The following is a 23281-nucleotide window of genomic DNA, read 5'->3' as shown; positions in this document are numbered from 1 at the left end:
TTTCACAGGTCATTTTGCGACATTTGGTTTCAAGACTACTCCTCACGGTTTAGGGCCCCTAAAATGCCAGGGCAGTATAGGAACCCCACAAATGACCCCATTTTAGAAAGAAGACACCCCAAGGTATTCCGTTAGGAGTATGGTGAGTTCATAGAAGATTTTATTTTTTGTCACAAGTTAGCGGAAAATGACACTTTGTGAAAAAAAAACAATTAAAATCAATTTCCGCTAACTTGTCACAAAAAAAAAAAATCTTCTATGAACTCACCATCCTCCTAACGGAATACCTTGGGGTGTCTTCTTTCTAAAATGGGGTAATTTGTGGGGTTCCTATACTGTCCTGGCATTTTAGGGGCCCTAAACCGTGAGGAGTAGTCTTGAAACGAAATTTCTCAAAATGACCTGTGAAATCCTAAAGGTACTCATTGAACTTTGGGCCCCTTAGCGCAGTTAGGGTGCAAAAAAGTGCCACACATGTGGTATCACCGTACTCAGGAGAAGTAGTATAATGTGTTTTGGGGTGTATTTTTCCACATACCCATGCTGAGTGGGAGAAATATCTCTATAGACAATTGTGTGTAAAAAAAATAAAACAATTGTCATTTACGGAGATATTTCTCCCACCCAGCATGGGTATGTGTAAAAATACACCCCAAAACACATTATACTACTCCTGAGTACGGCAATACCACATGTGTGGCACTTTTTTGCAGCCTAACTGCGCTAAGGGGCCAAAAGTCCAATGAGCATCTTTAGGCTTTACAGGGGTGCTTACAATTAGGCACCCCCCAAAATGCCAGGACAGTGAACACACCCCACAAATGACCCCATTTTGGAAAGTAGACACTTCAAGGTATTCAGAGAGGAGCATAGTGAGTCCGTGGCAGATTTAATTTTTTTTTGTCGCAAGTTAGAAGAAATGGAAACTTTTTTTTTTTCTTTTTTTTTGTCAGAAAGTGTCATTTTCCGCTAACTTGTGACAAAAAATAAAATCTTCTATGAACTCACCATGCCTCTCACTGAATACTTTGGGATGTCTTCTTTCCAAAATGGAGTCATTTGGGGGGTATTTGTACTATCCTGGAATTTTAGCCCCTCATGAAACCTGACAGGTGCGCAGAAAAGTCAGAGATGCTTAAAAATGGGAAAATTCACTTTTGGCACCATAGTTTGTAAACGCTATAACTTTTACCCAATCCAATAAATATACACTGAATGGTTTTTTTTTATCAAAGACATGTAGCAGAATAAATTTCGCGCTCAAATGTATAGGAAATTTTACTTTATTTGAATAATGTCAGCACAGCAAGTTAAAAAAGTCATTTTTTTGCCAAAATTCATGTCTTTTTTGATGAATATAATAAAAACTAAAACTCGCAGCAGCAATCAAATAGCAGCAAAAGAAAGCTGTATTAGTGACAAGAAAAGGAGGTAAAATTCCTTTAGGTGGTAGGTTGTATGACCGAGCAATAAACCGTGAAAGCTGCAGTGGTCTGAATGGAGAAAAAGGCTCTGGTCCTTAAAGAGGAGCTGTTAGGTATAGGGTCTCAGAGAAAATAAACACATATATCAGTAGCTAAAGATTGGCTGTACTTACATTACATATGCATTTCACTGTCCACGTTTGGATTTCACAGAATTTGTATATAGTATATGCAGAGAATGATGCTCCTGACAGCTCATGGCAGGTTCCATGTTTGTGAAGCCAAATGTGTCGTCATGTCCTGCCTGCTTCTGATCACAGAACAGCTCATACTGAATAACACTAGTTTGCAGTGAATATTAATGAGCCATGTGGCTAGGAACAATAGCGGACTCCTGCAGTCTACGCTGCCCCGAGATTTATCTGTGCTGTGGCTGGACTGAGTTTTAGAAGCTGCTGAAACTTGATCCCGTCTTCTCCTTAGCAGCCGAGGGGAGGGCCCCAGAATGCTTTGCAGTATGTTATGCGGCTTGCGTCCAGCTTAGCTCTAAGCTTTGCTGATAAGCATACATCAAAGGTAAGATAGATCTTTATCTTCAGTAATGTCTTTTTGGCTTCCTTCTAAACTGTTTAACACAGGAGACTAGAGGTTTAAATTAGCTTCTGCAGCCTGACAGTTACTCTTTAAAGAAAACCTGAACTGAAAATTAAAAGTCAAAATAAGCAAACACAAGTCATACTTACCTCCCATGTAGTTTACTCCTCAGTGTCTTTCTCCTGTCCTGCATCCTATTTGTTCACTGTGATCAAGGGAATTTTCCGTCCTCCATTTTGAAAATGGTTGTTACCCATAACAGCTTTCTGGTCAGGACACAGTTAAACTGTAACATCGCCCACTTGAGCCTTAGGGAAACATGGACATTACCTGGTAAATCAGTTTTCCTCTCAGCAAAACTGACAGCAACTGAAATTTTACTGACAGCAACTGATATATTTCAGATCTGACAAAATATTGTCAGAACTGGATGGGATTATTGTCAGAAGAAAATGGTGAGCTTCTGAGAGGAACTGATGGCAAGGTAACTATGCAATGTTCATTTGAAGTTACCTCATGTGTTTATTTTAAATATTTTTACTCAGTACAGGTTCTCTTTAAGGGGCGAAAAGACTGTGGTCCTCAAGTGGTTAAGATTTCATAAGAAAAATGTTGTTTTAGAATTCAAACCATACTGGTCCTTTCTATTCTGGTTCATTTTCCTTCATATTAACATTTTAAAATGAGTAATATATCAATTTAAAGGATGGGAATACAGTTTAGAGTCAATCAAACACGTTTATTAGAGAAATACATATGTTTGCCTAGAAAGAGGGACAAAGTCCTAAAAGAGGGACAAATGAGGAGGACAGAGGGACAGGGCTCCTAAAGAGGGCCTGTCCCTCTAAAAGAGGGACAGTTGGGAGCTATGTGTAGCTTTAGAGAATGTTACCGAAGATGTCAGCATTACACATAGCACAATATACTACAGTATCTGTATTGCCAACCTTACAACTTGTTGCTGACAGTAAACAAAAAAAAATAAACAAATCACAGTCCATGTGCCTCCCGCAATATCCAGTGATGTCCTCTGCAATACAGAGAACTTATTTCTGACTGAGATTAAACTAAGCATCAGTAATACAAGTATGACAGAGCCTGAAGTGTGTGTGAGAAAAAAAGTTTACACAAAAAGTCATGTGAGGGCTGCGTGTTCCTATAGAGCTGCCTTTCACCCTCCAGTGGATACCACATGAGAGACTGACTGTGTCCTTGATCAGTGTTCCTCCCCCCCCTGTCGTGTCCTGGAATCGTGTAATGGCCAAGTAGAGAGAGGGCAGGGGGCTGTTCCCACTCCAGCCTCTGTCTCCCTGTGTCCTTCTGCGGAAATGACACACACGGAGTCCCGTCACGTCACGCGAGAGCGCACGGACACGCAGCACACAAAGACACAGAGAGACACGCCGGCCGGGGGAGGTGGTGGGAAAACACAGGGCGAGAAGAAGCACTAATAAGAGTCCAACACAGGCGCATGTTTCGGGGGCACCGCGGGCGCTGAAGGGGGCATCTTGAACAGGATTCAGGTTGGAGATATCTATGTAAGGTAGGTGAGGCACCCATGAGGAGACACGCAGGTCTGTGCAGATAAAAGTGTGACTGAGTGCCCTATGGTCTTCCCTGTGTCACGAGAGCTCCCTCACGCTTCAGCAGCTTAGTATGGGGCAGTATTTGCATCACTAGTTACCACCATGAATGAGGCAGAAGAGAGAGTTGTGTAGGAAGAGAGGGACCACTCTGCCTATTGTCACGCCTGACGTGCTTGTATTCCACAGTGCCCATGTGACGTCACCAGCCGACGAGCTGCGGCCACAGTACACGAGGGGTGTGATCAGCTGGGCGGGCTCATCCACTCGTGTAACCGCATCATGTGAAGTGACTGGTTCGCTGGCTGTATGGTTGCTGGCATCCTATGTCTTCCAGATGGCTACAGTGCATTTTTCAGACTTATCTCTCTATAAACTGTTTGGATACTGCTATGGCTTTTGTGTACTATGAGTGTTTGCTGAGTTGTTGCAACAAGTGACTGTACAGTGAAAGTTACAATGTTAAACCAAATGTAAAAAAAAAAAGTTTCACTTACCTGGGGCTTCTAGCAGCCCCCTGCAGCGGCCATCCTGCGGTTAATATTGTTTATGCCCAACTGGCCAGTCAATGGCCAGAGTGCCTGCGCAGTCCTGGCCACGCACATCCTCGATCACGCTCCTGTCACAGTCAGGGCAGAGGCATAGGCTGGAGAGGCTCCAGCCTCAGGGCGCAGTGTAGGAGGGGGCGCACAATTCATTCAGCTGTCATTCCTAATTGTGTATGAAGCAGAAAGAAATAAGAAAAGGGGATACATAGCAGTGACTGCAAGCCAGGTAACTAGATATTAAGGTGTTGGGGAGGTTGTGGCCCATACTCACGAGCTACAAATGCCGCCGCAACTCCGCCGCAGCTGTCGCTAGTCTGCGTGAGTACGCAGACTAGCGACAGCAACCTCCATTGAGGTATGCAGAGCTTCCGGCGGGGGGAGGAGGAACGTCGGGCCGCTGGTCCCTCTTCCGCGTGTGTACGCGGAAGGACCTGGCGAGGAGCTGTCGCCGGCCTGTCGCCCGCACGCTCACGTGTGCTGGCGACAGGCCACTTTTGATGCCCGTGAGTATGGGCCATTAGTTTAATAGCAATCAGTGTGTGACAGCTGAGGTGGGAGGGATGGAGGGGCGCACTTTGGTGTCTCAGCCTTGGGTGCTGGAGGACCTTGTCCCTGCTCTGGTCACAGGGAGCGTCCTGCACAGAGCAGTACAAGTTTTTGTCCTACCGTGCCTGTGCAAGACGCTCCCGGAGCATGATCGAGGATGGGCACGGCCAGGGCTGTGCAGGCGGACTGGCCAATTGGACAGTCACTGAAAAACGAAACTAAGCCACGGCGGGTGACCGGAGGACATTGATTGACGGCGTGGCTGCAGGGGGCTGGTAGAAGCCCCAGGTAAGTGAAACATTTTTTTTACATTCGGTTTAGGTTTCCTTTAAGGCTTATACCAGTGGTCCTCTAACTTAGGCCCGTGGGCTGAATGCGGCCCCCTAAGTCTTTTTTACCGGCCCCTCACACACAAAATGTATTTATGGTGGCCATACATGATACAATAAAAACGTTCGATTATTCAGTTTTTTCGATTTAAATGATCGAATTGAATGAAAGTTGAAAATATTTTTCTTTTCGATCAAGAAATTCGAACGATTATCCCTTTTTTCGAGAAAAATCTGAACGGGCATGATGGAAAAATCTTAATATTCGATCTAACGGAATAATCGAATTAAATTATCTAATTGAAAAAAAAATAGAAAATTGTACCATGTATGGCCACCTTTATAGATGTGGACCGCATCTATAAAAATTGGCAGCCCACACATAGAATAGCAGTGCTGATGCCTCCCTTTCACATGGAAGCCAGAAATAAGTCATTCACTGGCTTCCAATCATTCATTGTTGTCCAGTTGGATGGCAGGTTGTCACCTGGGTATGCCTCTTTGTCTGGCCCGCAAAGACTTTTTCGGATTGGCTGCAGGCTGCTGCAGGCCATTTGGTGACATTATGGCTCACATATGACTTGCTATGTTAGCGTCACAATATTTGCACTTGCTGTGTTGGTGACATAACTGCACTTGCTGAGTTGAGGGTCATACTATCTGCACATGTTAAAATAGTCTGGTAAAATGGGAGACATTAGGGCTGCACATGTTAAAAGGAGCTGTCTAAAATACCTAGGTACAGTATAATGTTTTTCTACATCAAATCCTGTATACTCTGGCCCCCCCAGCAGTCTGAAGTATGTTGACCCGGCCCTTGATCGAAAAAGTTTGTGGACCCCTGGCTTATACCATGCAATTTTTTTCACCTCAGATCAACTGATTAATAATTTTCAGCATATCCGATCTGATTCAGATCGAGAAAGAGATCGATTTTGAGTACTGCACAAAATCGATCTCTTTCTTGAGTGGAAGCAGATCGGACATGCTGGAAATTATTGATCAGTTAGTTAATCTGACGGGAAAATTGCGTGGTGTGTGTATAGGCCTTTATAGATTGTGTCTGTCAGGGATTGATCACACTTGTGTCTACGGGAACCACAGACTATTTCCCACATCTGTTTTGCTGCAAATATGTGGTTTTTCTACAGTAGCCAATGATTTCAATGAGATGTGTGAAAAAGTAGTGCATGTTGTATATTTTTCTTGAACGCTATGCAGAATTGCAGATGGCTCCTGAAAACACAACAGCTCCAAAGACTATCATTGTATGCATTTTTGCACGCGTTTTCCAGTGCAGCAACAGGGCCCCTCCCAATCCATGTGCAGCACCTCTTTCATGTGTATCATCCATGTACTGTACTTTTTAATTAACCGTTTGGGCATCATTTTCCCTTTTTTAATTTTGCTCCCCATTTTTAGCCTCCTCTTTCAAATGTAGCAGCCCCTCTTTCATGTTCAGGTTCCCCATTGGCCGACAGCCGCCCAATGCCCAGGCCTCTGTGGCCTTTCCAGAAATCCGGCCTTGGTGTCGAGGGGTACTTGAGATGATGCTACATGACAAGTACACTTATTCGGGTATGTGCTGTAATGATGTCGTCACTTTTCGAGAACAAATTAGCCACTACTGTTATGATTGACCTCTTCAAGCCAAATAAAATAGTAGTATGAAATTCCTCAATTGAACTTGACTGAGGCAGCCACTTTGGCAAGAACTCCTGTTGCTCCTGTGGAATCACCTCCATCGACTTTCATTAATCTAGCGCTTTTGGAGTTGCCGGCGATCCAAAGTGCGGCTGCAACAGCTCCTGTGGGTTCCAGGCCTAAACCAATCAATACTCTCACAGTGAACTAGTAAAGTGGCCGGCGCTAATCTACTTTATGGGACCCAGCAGGAAACTCAGAGAGAGCAGTCCTCCAATCACAGCACCCTCTACAGCACAAAGCGTAGTGACTGACTGAATAGTGTGGGTGTAGTTTACTACAGCCTATTGGAAGCCTAGCAGTTTGTGAGGGTGCCGTCCACCGACCTAATTACATGATCTAAATTTCCCTAATGAAGATTCCTGCTTGGTCCCCTAAAGTAGACTAGGGCCAAGTGGCTCTCCCTGACACTTTCTATCAGTTCATTTTATGTGTCGTAAGTTACAAAAAGTGGACTGCCCAATTAACAGCACAGAGAATTATGGTACAAAGTGGTCTAATTACCAAGTCATTTCCCTAAAATTAAAGTGACACTGAAGTGAAAAAAAAACTTATGATGTAATGATTTGTATGTGTAGTACTGATAATTCATAGAACATTATTAGCAAAGAAAATAGTATAATATTTAAATTTGTAGATATATTGTTTTTTTTTTTTTTTTTTTTTTTTTACCTACTTTGGTTCCTGGACGTAGAAACTACGTCCAGGAACCATGTGCACTACCGCGCGCTCCCGCGGCCGATCGCGCGCGTGCACGCGCACTCCCAGCCGCGGATTCGGTAGCCACGGAATCAATGTATCGGGCTATGGTGCCCGATCACTGATTCCTCTCCCCCGCTGAAAAGCGACAGCTTCTCTCGGAAGCTGTGCTTTTTCTGGCTGTTCCCTCCCCGATGCGTCACTCTAAGCGTGTGCTACGCTTAGAGTGACGTCATGTAAACAAACTCATGGCCGCTATCGTGTGGCCAAAAAGTAATACTACAACTGTATGTAAAAAAAAAAATTAACACACATTTACATTATAAATCTATTGTTTACCTCCCACCCTCCCAAAACTACCCAAATAAAATGTTTACTATACAAAAAAAAAAACCATTACAATAAAAACAAAACAAAACATGTAAATATTTACCTAAGGGTCTAAACTTTTTAAATATCAATGTAAAGATGAAATATTTCTATTTTTTTTTATTTTAAACTTGTTAATAGTGATAGATGCAAAATGGAAAAAATGCACCTTTATTTCCAAATAAAATATTGTCGCCATACATTGTGATAGGGACATAATTTTAACGGTGTAATAACCGGGACATATGGGCAAATACAATACGTGAGTTTTAATTATGGAGGCATGTATTATTTTAAAACTATAATGGCTGAAAACTGAGAAATAATGAATTTTTCCATTTTTTTCTTATTCTTTCTGTTAAAATGCATTTACAGTAAAGTGGCTCTTAGCAAAATGTACCCCCCAAAGAAAGCCTAATTGGTGGCGGAAAAAACAAGATATAGATCAGTTCATTGTGATAAGTAGTGATAAAGTTATAGGCTAATGAATGGGAGGTGAACATTTCTCACGTGAAAACGACGGAACCTGAATGGGTTAATAACATTGCATAATTCTCTTAATACTTGCAATTACAAGCCACACTCTGTATTTTAAACTATATAGGCTCATACACATTTTTAACAAAAGTCTTGCTCAATTATCAAACAACTTGAAGAAGTTGGACAACTTTTGTCAAGTAAAAGGCGTGCAAACGACAAGGCGATATCACTGATTAGAGGCGACCAACGACTAATAAGATGCAGCTCAAGTCAGTCCAACACTTGCAAGAACCAAGTCTGATGAAGGCTTACTGTTAGCCGAAAGCTTACTGTTTGTTTATCTCTAAGTTTGCCAATAAAGGGTAACCTCATTCAAAACTTCTTGCTTAAGATGGCTAACACGGTACAACACTACAGAATTTCAAGGGAACCTAATTTATGCCCAGGGAAGGCTAAAGGCATTGAATCCACTGCGTTGGATCAGCCAGGGGCTTGATCGCACAGGGGGGCGGCAGTGCATAGGCAGCCATCGCATTGAGTCACATCAGCATGGCCGTGTTTAGATGCAACATGACGTGCCTGGGTTGTTATTTTTTTGTATTTTTTTTTTTACTGCCAGGTTGCTCCACAGAGGGTCAGTTGCTGACACTACTGTGTGGAGTTACAAACGGAAGTGGTGGGCCTGCAAATCTCAATTACTGTACAAATAGGGCTCTATTACTGCTATTACATGATTTCATATACTGTAATAATATTTAAAAATAATAATAATAAATGAATTATAAAGTCTTGAAAAATTAAGTAAACCCTGTGTTTTTGTTTTGTTTTTTTAAATATATTTATATTTTATATTTATTTCAAAAGTATATACAAATGCATGATGTGACCAAACAAAAAATGTGAAAAAATAATTTTGCAATCAAATAACAACCAAATTTAACATATTTGTAATTTTGTCATGTGGTAAAGCTAAGCACAATTTTACCTTTTAATACCTGGTATTGCCCCCTTTGTAAAAAAAAATAAAAAAATAAAATACAACAACCTGAAGTAGGAGTTTGGTATAACTGACTACAAGTCTTTTACATTGACCGAGAGAAAGTGATTTTAGCTATGCAATGTTTGAATGGTTCCTTGCATGCCCATTCAGCTCAGTCCACATTGAATTTGGGTTTAACTCCAAATGGCAATATGATCACTACTCACATGCGGCCGCGGGAATTGAAACGCCCAGCAGGTTAACCACTTGAGGACCACAGTCTTTTCGCCCCTTAAAGAGAATCTGTATTGTTAAAATCGCACAAAAGTAAACATACCAGTGCGTTAGGGGACATCTCCTATTACCCTCTGTCACAATTTCGCCGCTCCCCACCGCATTAAAAGTGGTTAAAAACAGTTTTAAAAAGTTTGTTTATAAACAAACAAAATGGCCACCAAAACAGGAAGTAGGTTGATGTACAGTATGTCCACACATAGAAAATACATCCATACACAAGCAGGCTGTATACACCCTTCCTTTTGAATCTCAAGAGATCATTTGTGTGTTTCTTTCCCCCTGCATCTCTCATGCACTGAAGTTTCAGGCTGCTCTTTTCTTCCTGCAAACAGCTTTGCCCTTGTCTGAATTTCTTCAGTATGTGAAAGCCCAGCCAGCTCAGAGGACGATTCATCCAGCTTGTAAAAGATAAGAGAGAAGAGAGAAGCTGCCCTAATCTAAATAACACACAGGCAGTGTGCATAGAGGGGCCTGGAAGGGGGAGTTCATAGCAGAACCACAACACTGAAGAACTTGGCAGCCTTCCAGACACAGGCCGACAAGTCTGACAGGGGAAAGATACATTGATTTATTACAGAGACTGTGATAGCAGAAAGTGCTACAGTAAGCCAGAACACATTAGAATAGCTTTTGGAACTTGTAGGATGATAAAAAACAGGATGCAATTTTTGTTACGGAGTCTCTTTAAGGACCAGAGCCTTTTTTTCCATTCAGACCACTGCAGCTTTCACGGTTTATTGCTCGGTCATACAACCTACCACCTAAAGGAATTTTACCTCCTTTTCTTGTCACTAATACAGCTTTCTTTTGGTGCTATTTGATTGCTGCTGCGAGTTTTACTTTTTATTATATTTATCAAAAAAGACATGAATTTTGTCAAGAAAATGACTTTTTTAACTTTCTGTGCTGACATTTTTCAAATAAAGTACAATTTCCTATACATTTGAGCGCGAAAGTTATTCTGCTACATGTTTTTGATAAAAAAAAAAAAAAACATTCAGTGTATATTTATTGGATTGGGTAAAAGTTATAGCGTTTACAAACTATGGTGCCAAAAGTGAATTTTCCCATTTTCAAGCATCTCTGACTTTTCTGACCCCCTGTCATGTTTCATGAGGTGCTAAAATTCCAGGATAGTATAAATACCCCCCAAATGACCCCATTTTGGAAAGAAGACATCCCAAAGTATTCAGTGAGAGGCATGGTGAGTTCATAGAAGATTTTATTTTTTTGTCACAAGTTAGTGGAAAATGACACTTTGTGACAAAAAAAAAAAAGTTTCCATTTCTTCTAACTTGCGACAAAAAAAAATTAATCTGCCATGGACTCACTATGCTCCTCTCTGAATACCTTGAAGTGTCTACTTTCCAAAATGGGGTCATTTGTGGGGTGTGTTCACTGTCCTGGCATTTTGGGGGGTGCCTAATTGTAAGCACCCCTGTAAAGCCTAAAGATGCTCATTGGACTTTGGGCACCTTAGCACAGTTAGGCTGCAAAAAAGTGCCACACATGTGGTATTGCCGTACTCAGGAGAAGTAGGATAATGTGTTTTGGGGTGTATTTTTACACATACCCATGCTGGGTGGGAGAAATATCTCCGTAAATGACAATTTTTTTATTTGTTTTACACACAATTGTCTATTTACAGAGAGATTTCTCCCACTCAGCATGGGTATGTGTAAAAATACACTCCAAAACACATTATCCTACTTCTCCTGAGTACGGCGATACCACATGTGTGGCATTTTTTTGCACCCTAACTGCGCTAAGGGGCCCAAAGTCCAATGAGTACCTTTAGGATTTCACGGGTCATTTTGCGACATTTGGTTTTAAGACTACTCCTCACGGTTTAGGGCCCCTAAAATGCCAGGGCAGTATAGGAACCCCACAAATGACCCCATTTTAGAAAGAAGACACCCCAAGGTATTCCGTTAGGAGTATGGTGAGTTCATAGAAGATTTTTTTTTTTGTCACAAGTTAGCGGAAATTGATTTTAATTGTGTTTTTTCACAAAGTGTCATTTTCCGCTAACTTGTGACAAAAAATAAAATCTTCTATGAACTCACCATACTCCTAACGGAATACCTTGGGGTGTCTTCTTTCTAAAATGGGGTCATTTGTGGGGTTCCTATACTGCCCTGGCATTTTAGGGGCCCTAAACCGTGAGGAGTAGTCTTGAAACCAAATGTCGCAAAATGACCTGTGAAATCCTAAAGGTACTCATTGGACTTTGGGCCCCTTAGCGCACTTGGGGTGCAAAAAAATGCCACACACGTGGTACCGCCGTACTCAGGAGAAGTAGTAGAATGTGTTTTGTGGTATATTTTTACACATACGGATGCTGGGTGGGAGAAATATCTCTGTAAATGACAATTGTTTGATTTTTTTTTACACACAATTGTCCATTTACAGAGAGATTTCTCCCACCCAGCATGGGTATGTGTAAAAATACACCCCAAAACACATTATACTACTTCTTCTGAGTACGGCGATACCACATATGTGACACTTTTTTGCAACCTAGGTGCGCTAAGGGGCCTAACGTCCTATTCACAGGTCATTTTGAGGCATTTGGATTCTAGACTACTCCTCACGGTTTAGGGCCCCTAAAATGTCAGGGCAGTATAGGAATCCTACAAGTGACCCCATTTTAGAAAGAAGACACCCCAAGGTATTCTGTTAGGAGTATGGTGAGTTCATAGAAGATTTTTTTTTTTGTCACAAGTTAGCGGAAAATGACACTTTGTGAAAAAAAAAAAACAATACAAATCAATTTCCTCTAACTTGTGACAAAAAATAAAATCTTCTATGAACTCATCATACACCTAACAGAATACCTTGGGGTGTCTTCTTTCTAAAATGGGGTCACTTGTGGGGTTTCTATACTGCCCTGGCATTTTAGGGGCCCTAAACCGTGAGGAGTAGTCTGAAAACCAAATGCTGCAAAATGACCCTTGAAATCCTAAAGGTACTCATTGGACTTTGGGCCCCTTAGCGCAGTTAGGGTGCAAAAAAGTGTCACACATGTGGTATCGCCGTACTCAGAAGTAGTAGAATGTGTTTTGTGGTGTATTTTTACATATAACCATGCTGGGTGGGAGAAATATCTCTGTAAATGACACATTTTTGATTTTTTTTTACACACAATTGTCCATTTACAGAGAGATTTGTCCCACCCAGCATGGGTATGTGTAAAAATACACCACAAAACACATTATACTACTCCTTTACTGAACAGGCAGAGCCTGAAAAATGACACTTTGTGAAAAAAACAATAAAAATCAATTTCCGCTAACTGTTGACAAAAAATAAAATCTTCTATGAACTCGTCATACACCTAACAGAATACCTTGGGGCGTCTTTTTTCTAAAATGGGGTCACTTGTGGGGTTCCTATACTGCCCTGGCATTTTACGGGCCCAAAACCGTGAGTGGTCGGGAAACCAAATTTCTCAAAATGACTGTTCAGGGGTATAAGCATCTGCAAATTTTGATGACAGGTGGTCTATGAGGGGGCAAATTTTGTGGAACCGGTCATAAGCAGGGTGGCCTCTTAGATGACAGGTTGTATTGGACCTGATCTGATGGATAGGAGTGCTAGGGGGGTGACAGGAGGTGATTGATGGGTGTCTCAGGGGGTGGTTAGAGGGGAAAATAGATGCAATCAATGCACTGGGGAGGTGATCGGAAGGGGGTCTGAAGGTTTGGCCGAGTGATCAAGAGACCACACGGGGCAAATTAGGGCCTGATCTGATGGGTAGGTGTGACAGGAGGTGATTGATGGGTGTCTCAAGGTGTGATTAGAGGGGGGAATATAGATGCAAGCAATGCACTGGCGAGGTGATCAAGGCTGGGGTCTGAGGGCGTTCTGAGGGTGTGGGCGGGTGTTTGGGTGCCCTAGGGGCAGATAGGGGTCTAATCTGATGGGTATCAGTGACAGGGGCTGATTGATGGGTGATCAGTGGGTGATTAGATGGCAGAACAGATGTAAACAATGCACTTTGGAGGTGATCTGAGGGTAGGTCTGGGGCAATCTGATGGTGTGGGTGGGTGATCAGATTGCCAGCAAGGGGCAGGTTAGGGGCTGATTGATGGGTGGCAGAGACAGGGGGTGATTGATAGGTGGCAGTGACGGGGTGATTGACAGGTGATCAGTGGGTTATTACAGGGAAGAACAGATGTAAATATTGCACTGGCGAATTGATAAGGGGGGGGTCTGAGGGCAATCTGAGCGTGTGGGGCGGGTGATTGGGTGCCCACAAGGGGCAGATTAGGGTCTATTCTGATGGGTAACCGTGACAGGTGGTGATAGGGGGTGATTGATGGGTAATTAGTGGGTGTTTAGAGGAGAGAATAGATGTAAACACTGCGCTTGGGTGGTGATCTGATGTCGGATCTGCGGGCGATCTATTGGTGTGGGTGGGTGATCAGATTGCCCGCAAGGGGCAGGTTAGGGGCTGATTGATGGGTGGCAGTGACAGGGGGTGATTGATGGGTGGCAGTGACAGGGGGGATTGATGGGTGATTGATAGGTGATTGACAGGTGATCAGTGGGTTATTACAGGGAAGAGCAGATGTAAATAATGCACTGGCGAATTGATAAGGGGGGGTCTGAGGGCAATCTGAGCATGTGGGCGGGTGATTGGGTGCCCGCAAGGGGCAGATTAGGGTCTAATCTGATGGGTAACAGTGACAGGTGGTGATAGGGGGTGATTGATGGGTAATTAGTGGGTGTTTAGGGTAGAGAACAGATGTAAACACTGCACTTGGGAGGTGATCTGACGTCGGATCTGCGGACGATCTATTGGTGTGGGTGGGTGATCAGTTTGCCCGCAAGGGGCAGGTTAGGGGCTGATTGATGGGTGATTGACAGGTGATTGGCAGGTGATCAGGGGGGATAGATGCATACAGTACACAGGGGGGGGGGGGTCTGGGGAGAATCCGAGGGGTGGGGGGTGATCAGGAGTCCCCAGGGGGCAGTTTAGGGTTAAAAAAAAAATAGCGTTGATAGATAGTGACAGGGAGTGATTGATGGGTGATTAGGGGGGTGATTGGGTGCAAACAGGGGTCTGTGTGGTGGGCAGGGGGGGGGTCTGAGGGGTGCTATGGGCGATCAGAGGCAGAGGGGGGGCAGGATCAGTGTGCTTGGTGCAGACTAGGGTGGCTGCAGCCTGCCCTGGTGGTCCCTCGGACACTGGGACCACCAGGGCAGGCGGCAGCCAGTATAATAGGCTTTGTATACATTACAAAGCCTATTATACTATGTACATGCGGCGATCCGGGTGCTAGTAACCCGCCGGCGCTTCTGAACGGCCGGCAGGTTACAGTGCGAGGGGGGCGGAGCCGATCGCCGCATAACCACGCCTGCCGCCGCCGATGGGCGTATTGCGGTCGTTTAGGCCCAGTCTTTGCCGCCGCCCATCGGCTGGGGGCGGTCGGCAAGTGGTTAAGGGCTCTGCCTCTGACACAGGAGACCAGGGTTTGAATCTCGGCTCTGCCTGTTCAGTAAGCCAGCACCTATTCAGTAGGAGACCTTAGGCAAGTCTCCCTAACACTGCTACTGCCTATAGAGCGTGTCCTAGTGGCTGCAGCTCTGGAGCTTTGAGTCCCCCAGGAGAAAAGCGCAATAAAAATGTTATTTGTCTTGTCTTGTCTTATGCATAATGAACAGTTTTTAGTGAACTCTAGATGGTTAGCTTCTCATGCATTGATGCAGCAAAGTATCCGAAAACCAAGTTTAACCATACCAAATGCTTCATATTTAGTATGAGGTTCTGTTGATGAAGTGTTCTCTTTTGATTTTGCGAAGCAAGTCTTTTGGTCTTGTAGCCAAATAACTCTCTCTTTGTTTGTACAAAACTTTGGCCCAGAAGTTTTGGCTTTGGCTCAAGTGTTCAGGAGCAAACTTTAGCCTTGCACAGTTGTTCTTTCTAGCTTGCAAAGTTTGCCCACCCCCCATGTAGATCCCATTCGATGCACTATATATAGAAGGTAGGGTGGTTGGAATTATGGCTCAGCAGTTATGAGGGACAACTCTAGAAGCACTCTGAGTCTGCAACCCACACAATGCCGGCATTGGGTGCTTTGACCGGGAAGTCAAGGAATCACTTAAGCATATGCTGTAGAGAATGGTCAGCACTTGCATCACCCACCGCTGCAGAACCCACACTGGTATGAACTCCTAGCCAATGGGCTCACTTCAATTTCATGCATTTTGATTAATATAAGTTACCAATAAATGCACTATTGGCAGTGCCACCCATTCTATTCAGTGTATGCCTATATCCCATCTGAGCAGCTTCTGTACAGTAATATGGTCATGCAGTTTGAAAGCAGTAGTAGTGTCAGCTGCCTGTAGGTCACGTGTGAACATTTAGGGGGCATCTGTTTCTAATTTTGTGTTTGACATAGTGAAAACTGTGAGGGTTCAATTAATTGTGTACTCAGTGGACCTTTACCAATATTACTATGATGAGAAGTAAAACATTTCAATGGTGTGGTGTTAGTTTTTCACATAACTACATGTCACTGTTGCCCATACAATTAGCCATAGTTTATTCTATACACCATAATTTTATATACGTTTAATACAGGTCAAAAGAACAATGAATGCAGCTGAATTTCGAGAAGATGATGATGATGATAAAGAAGGTATGGGCTTATCCATCATAGACTGTTTTCATTAAACACTTGGTACATGCTTCTGTCTGCCTCTTCTTTTTTTTTTCTGTTTTGGAAGGAATTCTCTAATAATCTATGATTCATTCTATGTTGCATTTGAAGTAAAAGCCGTTTCAGTGGAATCCTCAAGTGAAGGAGTTCGGCTGCGAAGCTATCGTTCCACTTCTGTGGGCAAACCAGTTCCAGAATGCACACTTAGCAGTCACTACAGTAAACGGAAACACACTTCTCTCCTGTCTGATGGCTCCAGTGCTGAAGCAGAAAACCTTACAACGTTTAAAAAAAGACACCTTGCTCCAGAGGTACATTTCTGCTATTCAGCGTTTAAAATTGTCTTTGTTTTAATTCATAACTGGTTAAAAGGAGATCTTTATACAGTATGTTAGCAATTTTAAATTAAATCATTTTTAAAAAGTACATGTACACCCTCTTTAAGTACAAATATTGAGAAGTTTGTGGATGATTGGATGTATCTTAAAATACATCTCAGTGAGGGTAGATTACCAGTGAGGTAGTGTCATTTTCCCAGTGGCATGCCCAGGGAAAACTGAACCTATGGCATGCACTGTAACCGTGTTGGGGAGGGGGGGGGGGGGGGGAAACAAAAACATTAGCAATTTCAGCAATAATACCGTAGCAGTTATTGCAGTTCTTAGTGATAGGTCACTGTGTATTTGTTGCCCTTGTGACATGGGCCATACAGCATTAATGTTGTAGTTTTTCACCTTTATTATCAGGTAAGTGTATGGTGTGTAAACTATTGTTAGATTTTAGTGGTGAAATATATCTTAATTCTGCGCATATCTTTAGAAATATATATGTATAGTCAGTGTAGGTCACTTACTGTGTGGGTTTGTTGGAGACATACAGAGCTGCCCATAATTATTCATACCCCTGGCAAATTTTGACTTAGTTACTTTTATTCAACCAACAAGTAATTTTTTGACGGGAAATGGCCTAGGTGTCTCCCAAAAGATAAGACGATGTACAAGAGGCATTATTGTGGGGAAAAAAAAATTCTCAACTTTTTTTTTTTACATTTGAGTAAAAAGTGTCCAGTCCAAAATATTCATAGTCTTCTCAAGAATCAATAGAAAAGCCTTTATTGGCTATTATTGCAATCAAACGTTTCCTATAACTGCAGTCCAGCTTTTTGCATGTCCCCACATGCATTTTTGCCCATTCATCTTTAGCAATGAGCTCCCAATCTTTCAGGTTGGAGGGTCTTCTTGCCATCACCCTAATCTTTAGCTCCCTACACTTTTGCTGTTTGTTTTGGGTTATGTCATGCTGAAATGTCCACTGGTGCCCAAGGCAAAGTTTCTCTGCAGACTGCCTGATGTTGTCGTTGAGATTCCTCATATATTGCTCTTTCTTCATGGTACCGTTACTGTGATTAGGTTCCCTGGTCCATTGGCTGAAAAACACCCCCAAAGCAATAGGTTCCCACCACCATGTTTGACAGTGGGGATGGTGTTCTTTGGATTGAAGGATTCTCCTTTCTAGCGAAAAATGAAGGCAACATCATTGTGACCAAACAATTAAATTTTTGTTTCATCTAACCCTAACACAGAAGACCAGAAGTCTTCTTCTTTGTCCAGAGCATTTGCAAAGGCCAAATGAGCTTTTGTGTGCCTTATCTGGAGAAGTGGCGTCCTACTTGGTCTGCATCCATGGAACCCGGCAGTGTGCAGTGTATGTTGGATTCTCTGCCTTGAGACATTGCCACCAGCAGAGCCCAGATTCACCACGATGACCTTGGTGTTGATGCTTGGATTATTTTTCACCTCTCTCACTATCCTCCTGGCCAGCACAGGTGTCACTTTTGGCTTCCGACCATGTTCTCTGAGATTTTCCACAGTGTGGAACATCTTGTATTTTTTAATAATACTTTGCACTGTAGCCACTGGAACGTGGAAACATTTAGAAATGGCCTTGTAGCCCTTTCCTGACTTGTGCACAGCCGCAGGTCCTCAGTGAGCTCCTTTGTCTTAGCCATGTCTGTCCACAAACCAACTGCAGAGTGCTGCTGTTTTTACCTGTTGAGTTGATTAAAACAGCTTTTCTCAATTAATCAGGTCCATTAGGATGCTTTAGAACAGCTTGGACTATTTGGAATGGTATAAAACTTTGGATTTTCCCAGAGACTTTGAAAGTGTGTGAAGGTTATGAATAATTTTGGACTGGACACTTTTTGCTCAAATGTAAATAAAAGCTGAGAATTTTTTTTATTTTTTTGTATAACAATGCCTCCTGTACATTGTTTTATTATCTTTCGGAAGACGCCTATGTTATTTCCCGTCAAGATATTACTTGCTGGTTGAATACAAGTAACTTTAAAGTTACAATTTGCCAGGGGTATGAATAATTATGGGCAGCACTGTAAATTATTTTTATCTTTGTATTTATGTGAAAGTTTGTCTTATTGTTACTTATTGTTACAAGCTTTATATCACATATTAACACATTATTAAATATTTCCACTTTGTATTGTAGGGTGTTTCTTCATGCCTCAAAATCAGAGATTCTGCATCATGTGGTCAGACAAGCATTGAGCTGAATCCCAGCTTGGAGTACAATTCAGCATCTCTGGGTGAAGGGGAAGACTCGGCCAGCGAATTTGCCCAGTCTTACAAAAAACCATTATATGGAATTTCACACAAGATTACAGAGAAAAAAAATTCTGCTACATCTGACTTACTGACATCTTATGACCTATACGAGAAAGTAAATCCATGTAGCCCTTCAGGGGTTCGGATGTTTAATGATCTGCGTAAACGTGAAACAAGCTGCAATTCAGTTACCTCACCAGTCAGTGATGAATCAAATGTATACTCTTTAATACAAAAGATGTTTTTCACACTCAACACTCTTAATTCCAATATGTCTCAGCTCCATAGTAAAGTTGATCTCTTGTCCCTTGAGGTAAGTAGAATAAAGAAAAAAGTCAGCCCTAATGACATGGTGGCAGAATTTAATCCACCTCCTGAGTATCAGCTAACTAGCACTGAACTGAAGCAAGCCATGGGCCAAAGCTCCACAGCAAGTGACTTGGCTTGTCGCTTACTAGTGCAGCTCTTTCCTGAACTTTTTGGAAGCAGTGCTATCTCCAGAAGCTGTACCACATGTGGCTATGTCAATAAAATCAAACTGGAATCCCTTCATCTCCAGCTAATAAGAAACTATGTGGAAGCATGCTATCCCTCTGTTCAGAACAATGCCGTTTGGCAGGTTGAAGTCTTGCCTCAAGTTAATGACTTCTTCAATCGTTTTTGGGCTGAGCGAGAAATGGAAAGCAGCCATCATGGCATGCAGACTTCACCTTTTTATGAAAATCAACCATGTCAGAAGTCTCACTTTGCAGACACTAAAGAGGAAGAGGAAAATGCCACTACAGAAAGAGAAGAATCCATGGTCTCTCAATATGCCCTCAATGCTAAAGACCTTAATGAATGCTTAGAGGAGGCTTCTTCACCAGGAGAATTTGCAGTATTTTTATTTCACAGATTATATCCAGAAATTTTTACCCAAAGAAAATTTGATGAGCCTGAGAGTTTTAGTCTTGATCCCCAGCGATTGCAGCTGATTCGCCAGTACACTGAGATTTACTTTCCGGATGTGCAGGAGGACGATTTTTGGCTGCAGCAGTGTGTGCAAAGAATAAATGATGAATTGGAAAGTCTGTTTCTGGATGGCAGTGAATGTGATGACATGCGAGACGACTGTTATGATACTAATCTGCCGGACGACCTGTCTATTATAAAGGTAGAAGATGGCACTGATATTGACAAACCAGGAAGAAAGTCCAAAAAAATATGGCTTGTCCCATTTGACTTTGAAAAAATTGACATTCCACCCCCCGACTTTGAGGTTCCATTTCCACAATTCTTGCTCAGTAAAGAGCAGCTGAAAAATATATATGAAACTAGCTTGTCCATTGGTAACTTTGCCTCACGGCTGCTGGTTCATCTTTTCCCAGAACTTTTCACGCATGAGAATCTGAGAAAGCAGTACAACTGCAGTGGTTCGCTGGGGAAGAAACAGCTAGATCCTGTTCGGGTAAAGCTTATCCGGCATTATGTTCAAGCCCTTTATCCTAGGGCAAAGAATGATAGAGTATGGACATTAGAGTTTGTTGGTAAATTGGATGAGAGATGTCGAAGGAGGGACACAGAGCAAAGGCGTTCTTATCAGCAGCAGCGAAAGATATACTTACCCTTGCCAGAGAGGAGAGATTTTTCACCTTTTGAATTAAATTCTGAAAGATACAGGGATCTCATTGAAGGGCCACCTCTGCCACCTGAACGTAGCACTAAAGACTTCTGTAAAATACCACTGGATAAGATTGTTGTTCCACCCCCTGACTTCCCTGTGCCTTCAGTTTACCTTCTGAGTGATAAAGAAATAAGAGACATTGTTCAGCAGAGCCTTTCTGTTGGGAATTTTGCTGCCAGGCTATTAGTTAGACTCTTTCCGGAGCTCTTTACTCCAGAAAACCTTAGGTTGCAGTACAACCACTCAGGAGCATGCAACAAGAAGCAACTAGATCCCGTGAGACTAAGACTGATCCGCCATTATGTAGAAGCAGTTTACCCTGTGGACAAAATGGAGGAAGTATGGCATTATGAATGTATTCCAAGTATTGATGAAAGGTGCAGGCGCCCCAATAGGAAAAAATGTGACATACTTAAAAAAGCTTCCAAAAACCAAGTTAATAACTGCTGAAATTTAGCCAATTATAGTAACTTATTTTAGTTTATATGAAGATTTATAGTGCTGCTTTTATAAAGGTAAATGCGGTTATAGTGCATTTATCCGGATTTAAGAGGCCTGAATGCATGTAGATGAAGAAAATATCCATATTTACCTCACCTGTACCGATGTTGGTGGCCTTCTGCTGCTAGATATTATTATTTTTTTTTTTAATGTTATATTCAGCTTTAGTTGATAAAAAAACAAAATCCCCTCTGTTCTTCGTGTCAGAGGGGATTTTTCATATATTATTTCAAATTTTCCACCTTTGTTATATTTGCAGAAACAGCCACAAACACAGCTCAATTTTCCTGCTAGCAAATTGAATAGGAAGGGTATTAGTTTCCTGATTAGTACAGGTGACGCTCCTTCAGAGTTGCAATGTAATCTCCTTTGTGCAGCTACTTACACATACATGAAGAGTGGAGTTACTGGACTGTTTGTATTTTAAACTAAGCATTAAAAAGGAGGGTTTTTTTCTTAAAACTATTGCTCTTTCAGTTTCCAGACCCTTTTAGACTTGCATTGCAGGCAGAAAACTGAAAGGGCTAAATTTAATTTACTAACCTTAAATTACAAAATGACTTTTGCATCACTGGGACATGTCATACTATTTTTTTAAACTGGAGTGATATTTCACTTTAAAGTACACTTGTAAAAAGTGAAGTTGCATACTTACGTCAGTAGGGGGAAACCTTTGTATGCTCTAGAGGCTTCCCTGATTCTCCATGTCCCCCTAGCTGCCTGCTGGGGCCTTCTTTATATTAGTGGCTGCACTCCCCTACATGTACAAACATGGCTGCACTGTACACAAGCATCTGTGCTCCTGCTGTGTGCCTGCACAGCCCCGCTTGTACACAGAGGGGAGCGCAACTGCCAGCAATCTTCGACATTAATGTCGAAGATTGTTTAGTGCAGGGGTGCCCATTGAGTAGATCGCAATCTACCGGTAGATTGCAAAGGACTTAATGGTAGATCCCGACCGCACTACATTTTCCATTCTGTATATACAGTTGTGCTCCTAAAATTGTACATAGGTAGATCATTTTGACTTGCTAATTTTTAAAGTAGCTCACAAGCCGAAAAAGTTTGGGCACCTCTGGTTTAGAGGGTCGCAGTGCAGGACAGGTGTAGGAAGACCGGGAAGCATCTTGACCTTCCAGAGTATTTAACTTTTTTTTTTTACTGACTTCCAATCTTTCAACCACTAGACAGTGCCAGAAGTGTACATACATTGGCTCTCCATAACAGTGATTGGAAGAGAAAATGTCCCTGTAACTCATTTCATACTCCCTTTGGCCTGGGACCTCTAGACCAACTTTTGTCCAAGAAGAGAATATGCTGGCAGTATTACAGTTTAAAGAAAACCAGAGCTGTTAGAATGCAAAGATTCATTACTTACACAGGGCTTCCTCCAGCCCGATAAGCACGTCTGAGTCCCTCACCATCCTCCCGTGGTCTGCCATTCAGCTGCAAATAGCCCCGGTAACTGGTTCAGTCCGGAGGTCCGCGCATGCACAGAAGACCCCGACTGATGCGACTGAACCAGTAACCGGGGCTGATTGTGGCTGAACGGGAGAGTGCGGGAGGACGGCGTGGGACTCAGATGTGCTTATGGGGCTGGAGGAAGTACTGAATAAGTAACACTTCTTTGTATTTTAACCGCTCTGGTACATTTTATTGAGGGTGATCGCTGTGATTGGTTAAGTTGAGGTGAATATGGTTGGCCTTTTTTTTCCAGTTTTCTTTTTTTTGGGGGGGGGGGGTTTGTTAAGGACTTAATATGAATAGAAACACTGTAAATGCACTTATCCTTTAACTACTTGTCTTTTTTCTTGAATATTACTTGTGAAAAGTATGGAAAGTAGTTTGTTAGAATGTGAGACTGACTGCATATTTGCACTCCCTTTAAACATGTGTTTAGCATTCACCGTATAACCTGACGGAAGTTTGTTCCTTTTTGTACAGACCTAGTATGTTTTTATATTTTGTTTCAGTATGCTTGTAACATTTCATTTTTCTAGATATACTATTTTTGCTGCTTGTAAAGTGTTGTGGAGCCCAAGTTAGATATGGGTTGCCTGATATTTTTGTAATGAAATCACTGTAGAATTCCCTACATAAATACAAGCAAAAACACTAAGTTGAGTCATTAGTTGTTTGATAGTGTTTAAATAAGCTACTAGCTACCTAGTAATTTTAGGAAAGCTATATTTTTGTTAAACTGAAAATACAGACGGGAGAGCCCAAGGACTCTTTATCTAAGCAAAGGCTGAATGATTTGATTTGTTATGATC

At 42.2% G+C, this 23281-nt stretch overlaps 1 protein-coding gene across 2 annotated transcripts; it reads left to right on the top strand.

Moving 5' to 3' along the window:
- Positions 1 to 2445: 2445 nt before the first annotated feature.
- Positions 2446 to 22410, top strand: LOC137570725 (BEN domain-containing protein 3-like). Of its 2 annotated transcripts, none has more exons than XM_068279432.1 (4): positions 2446 to 2502; positions 16145 to 16202; positions 16335 to 16534; positions 18729 to 22410. In XM_068279432.1, the coding sequence occupies exons 1-4, from the start codon at positions 2449 to 2451 to the stop codon at positions 20955 to 20957; spliced, it is 2541 nt and encodes an 846-aa protein (XP_068135533.1). In that variant the 5' UTR covers positions 2446 to 2448; the 3' UTR covers positions 20958 to 22410. The 2 variants fall into 2 exon arrangements, with proteins under 2 accessions (XP_068135533.1, XP_068135534.1); XM_068279433.1 differs by lacking the exon at positions 2446 to 2502 and adding an exon at positions 3370 to 3561.
- The last annotated feature ends 871 nt before the right edge of the window (positions 22411 to 23281 follow it).

This window comes from Hyperolius riggenbachi, chromosome 4 (genome assembly GCF_040937935.1).
Source record: "Hyperolius riggenbachi isolate aHypRig1 chromosome 4, aHypRig1.pri, whole genome shotgun sequence".
In the NCBI taxonomy this organism is placed as follows: domain Eukaryota; kingdom Metazoa; phylum Chordata; class Amphibia; order Anura; family Hyperoliidae; genus Hyperolius; species Hyperolius riggenbachi.
The sequence above is the reverse complement of the archived record's forward strand: the minus strand, read 5'-3'. Positions and strand labels throughout refer to the sequence as shown.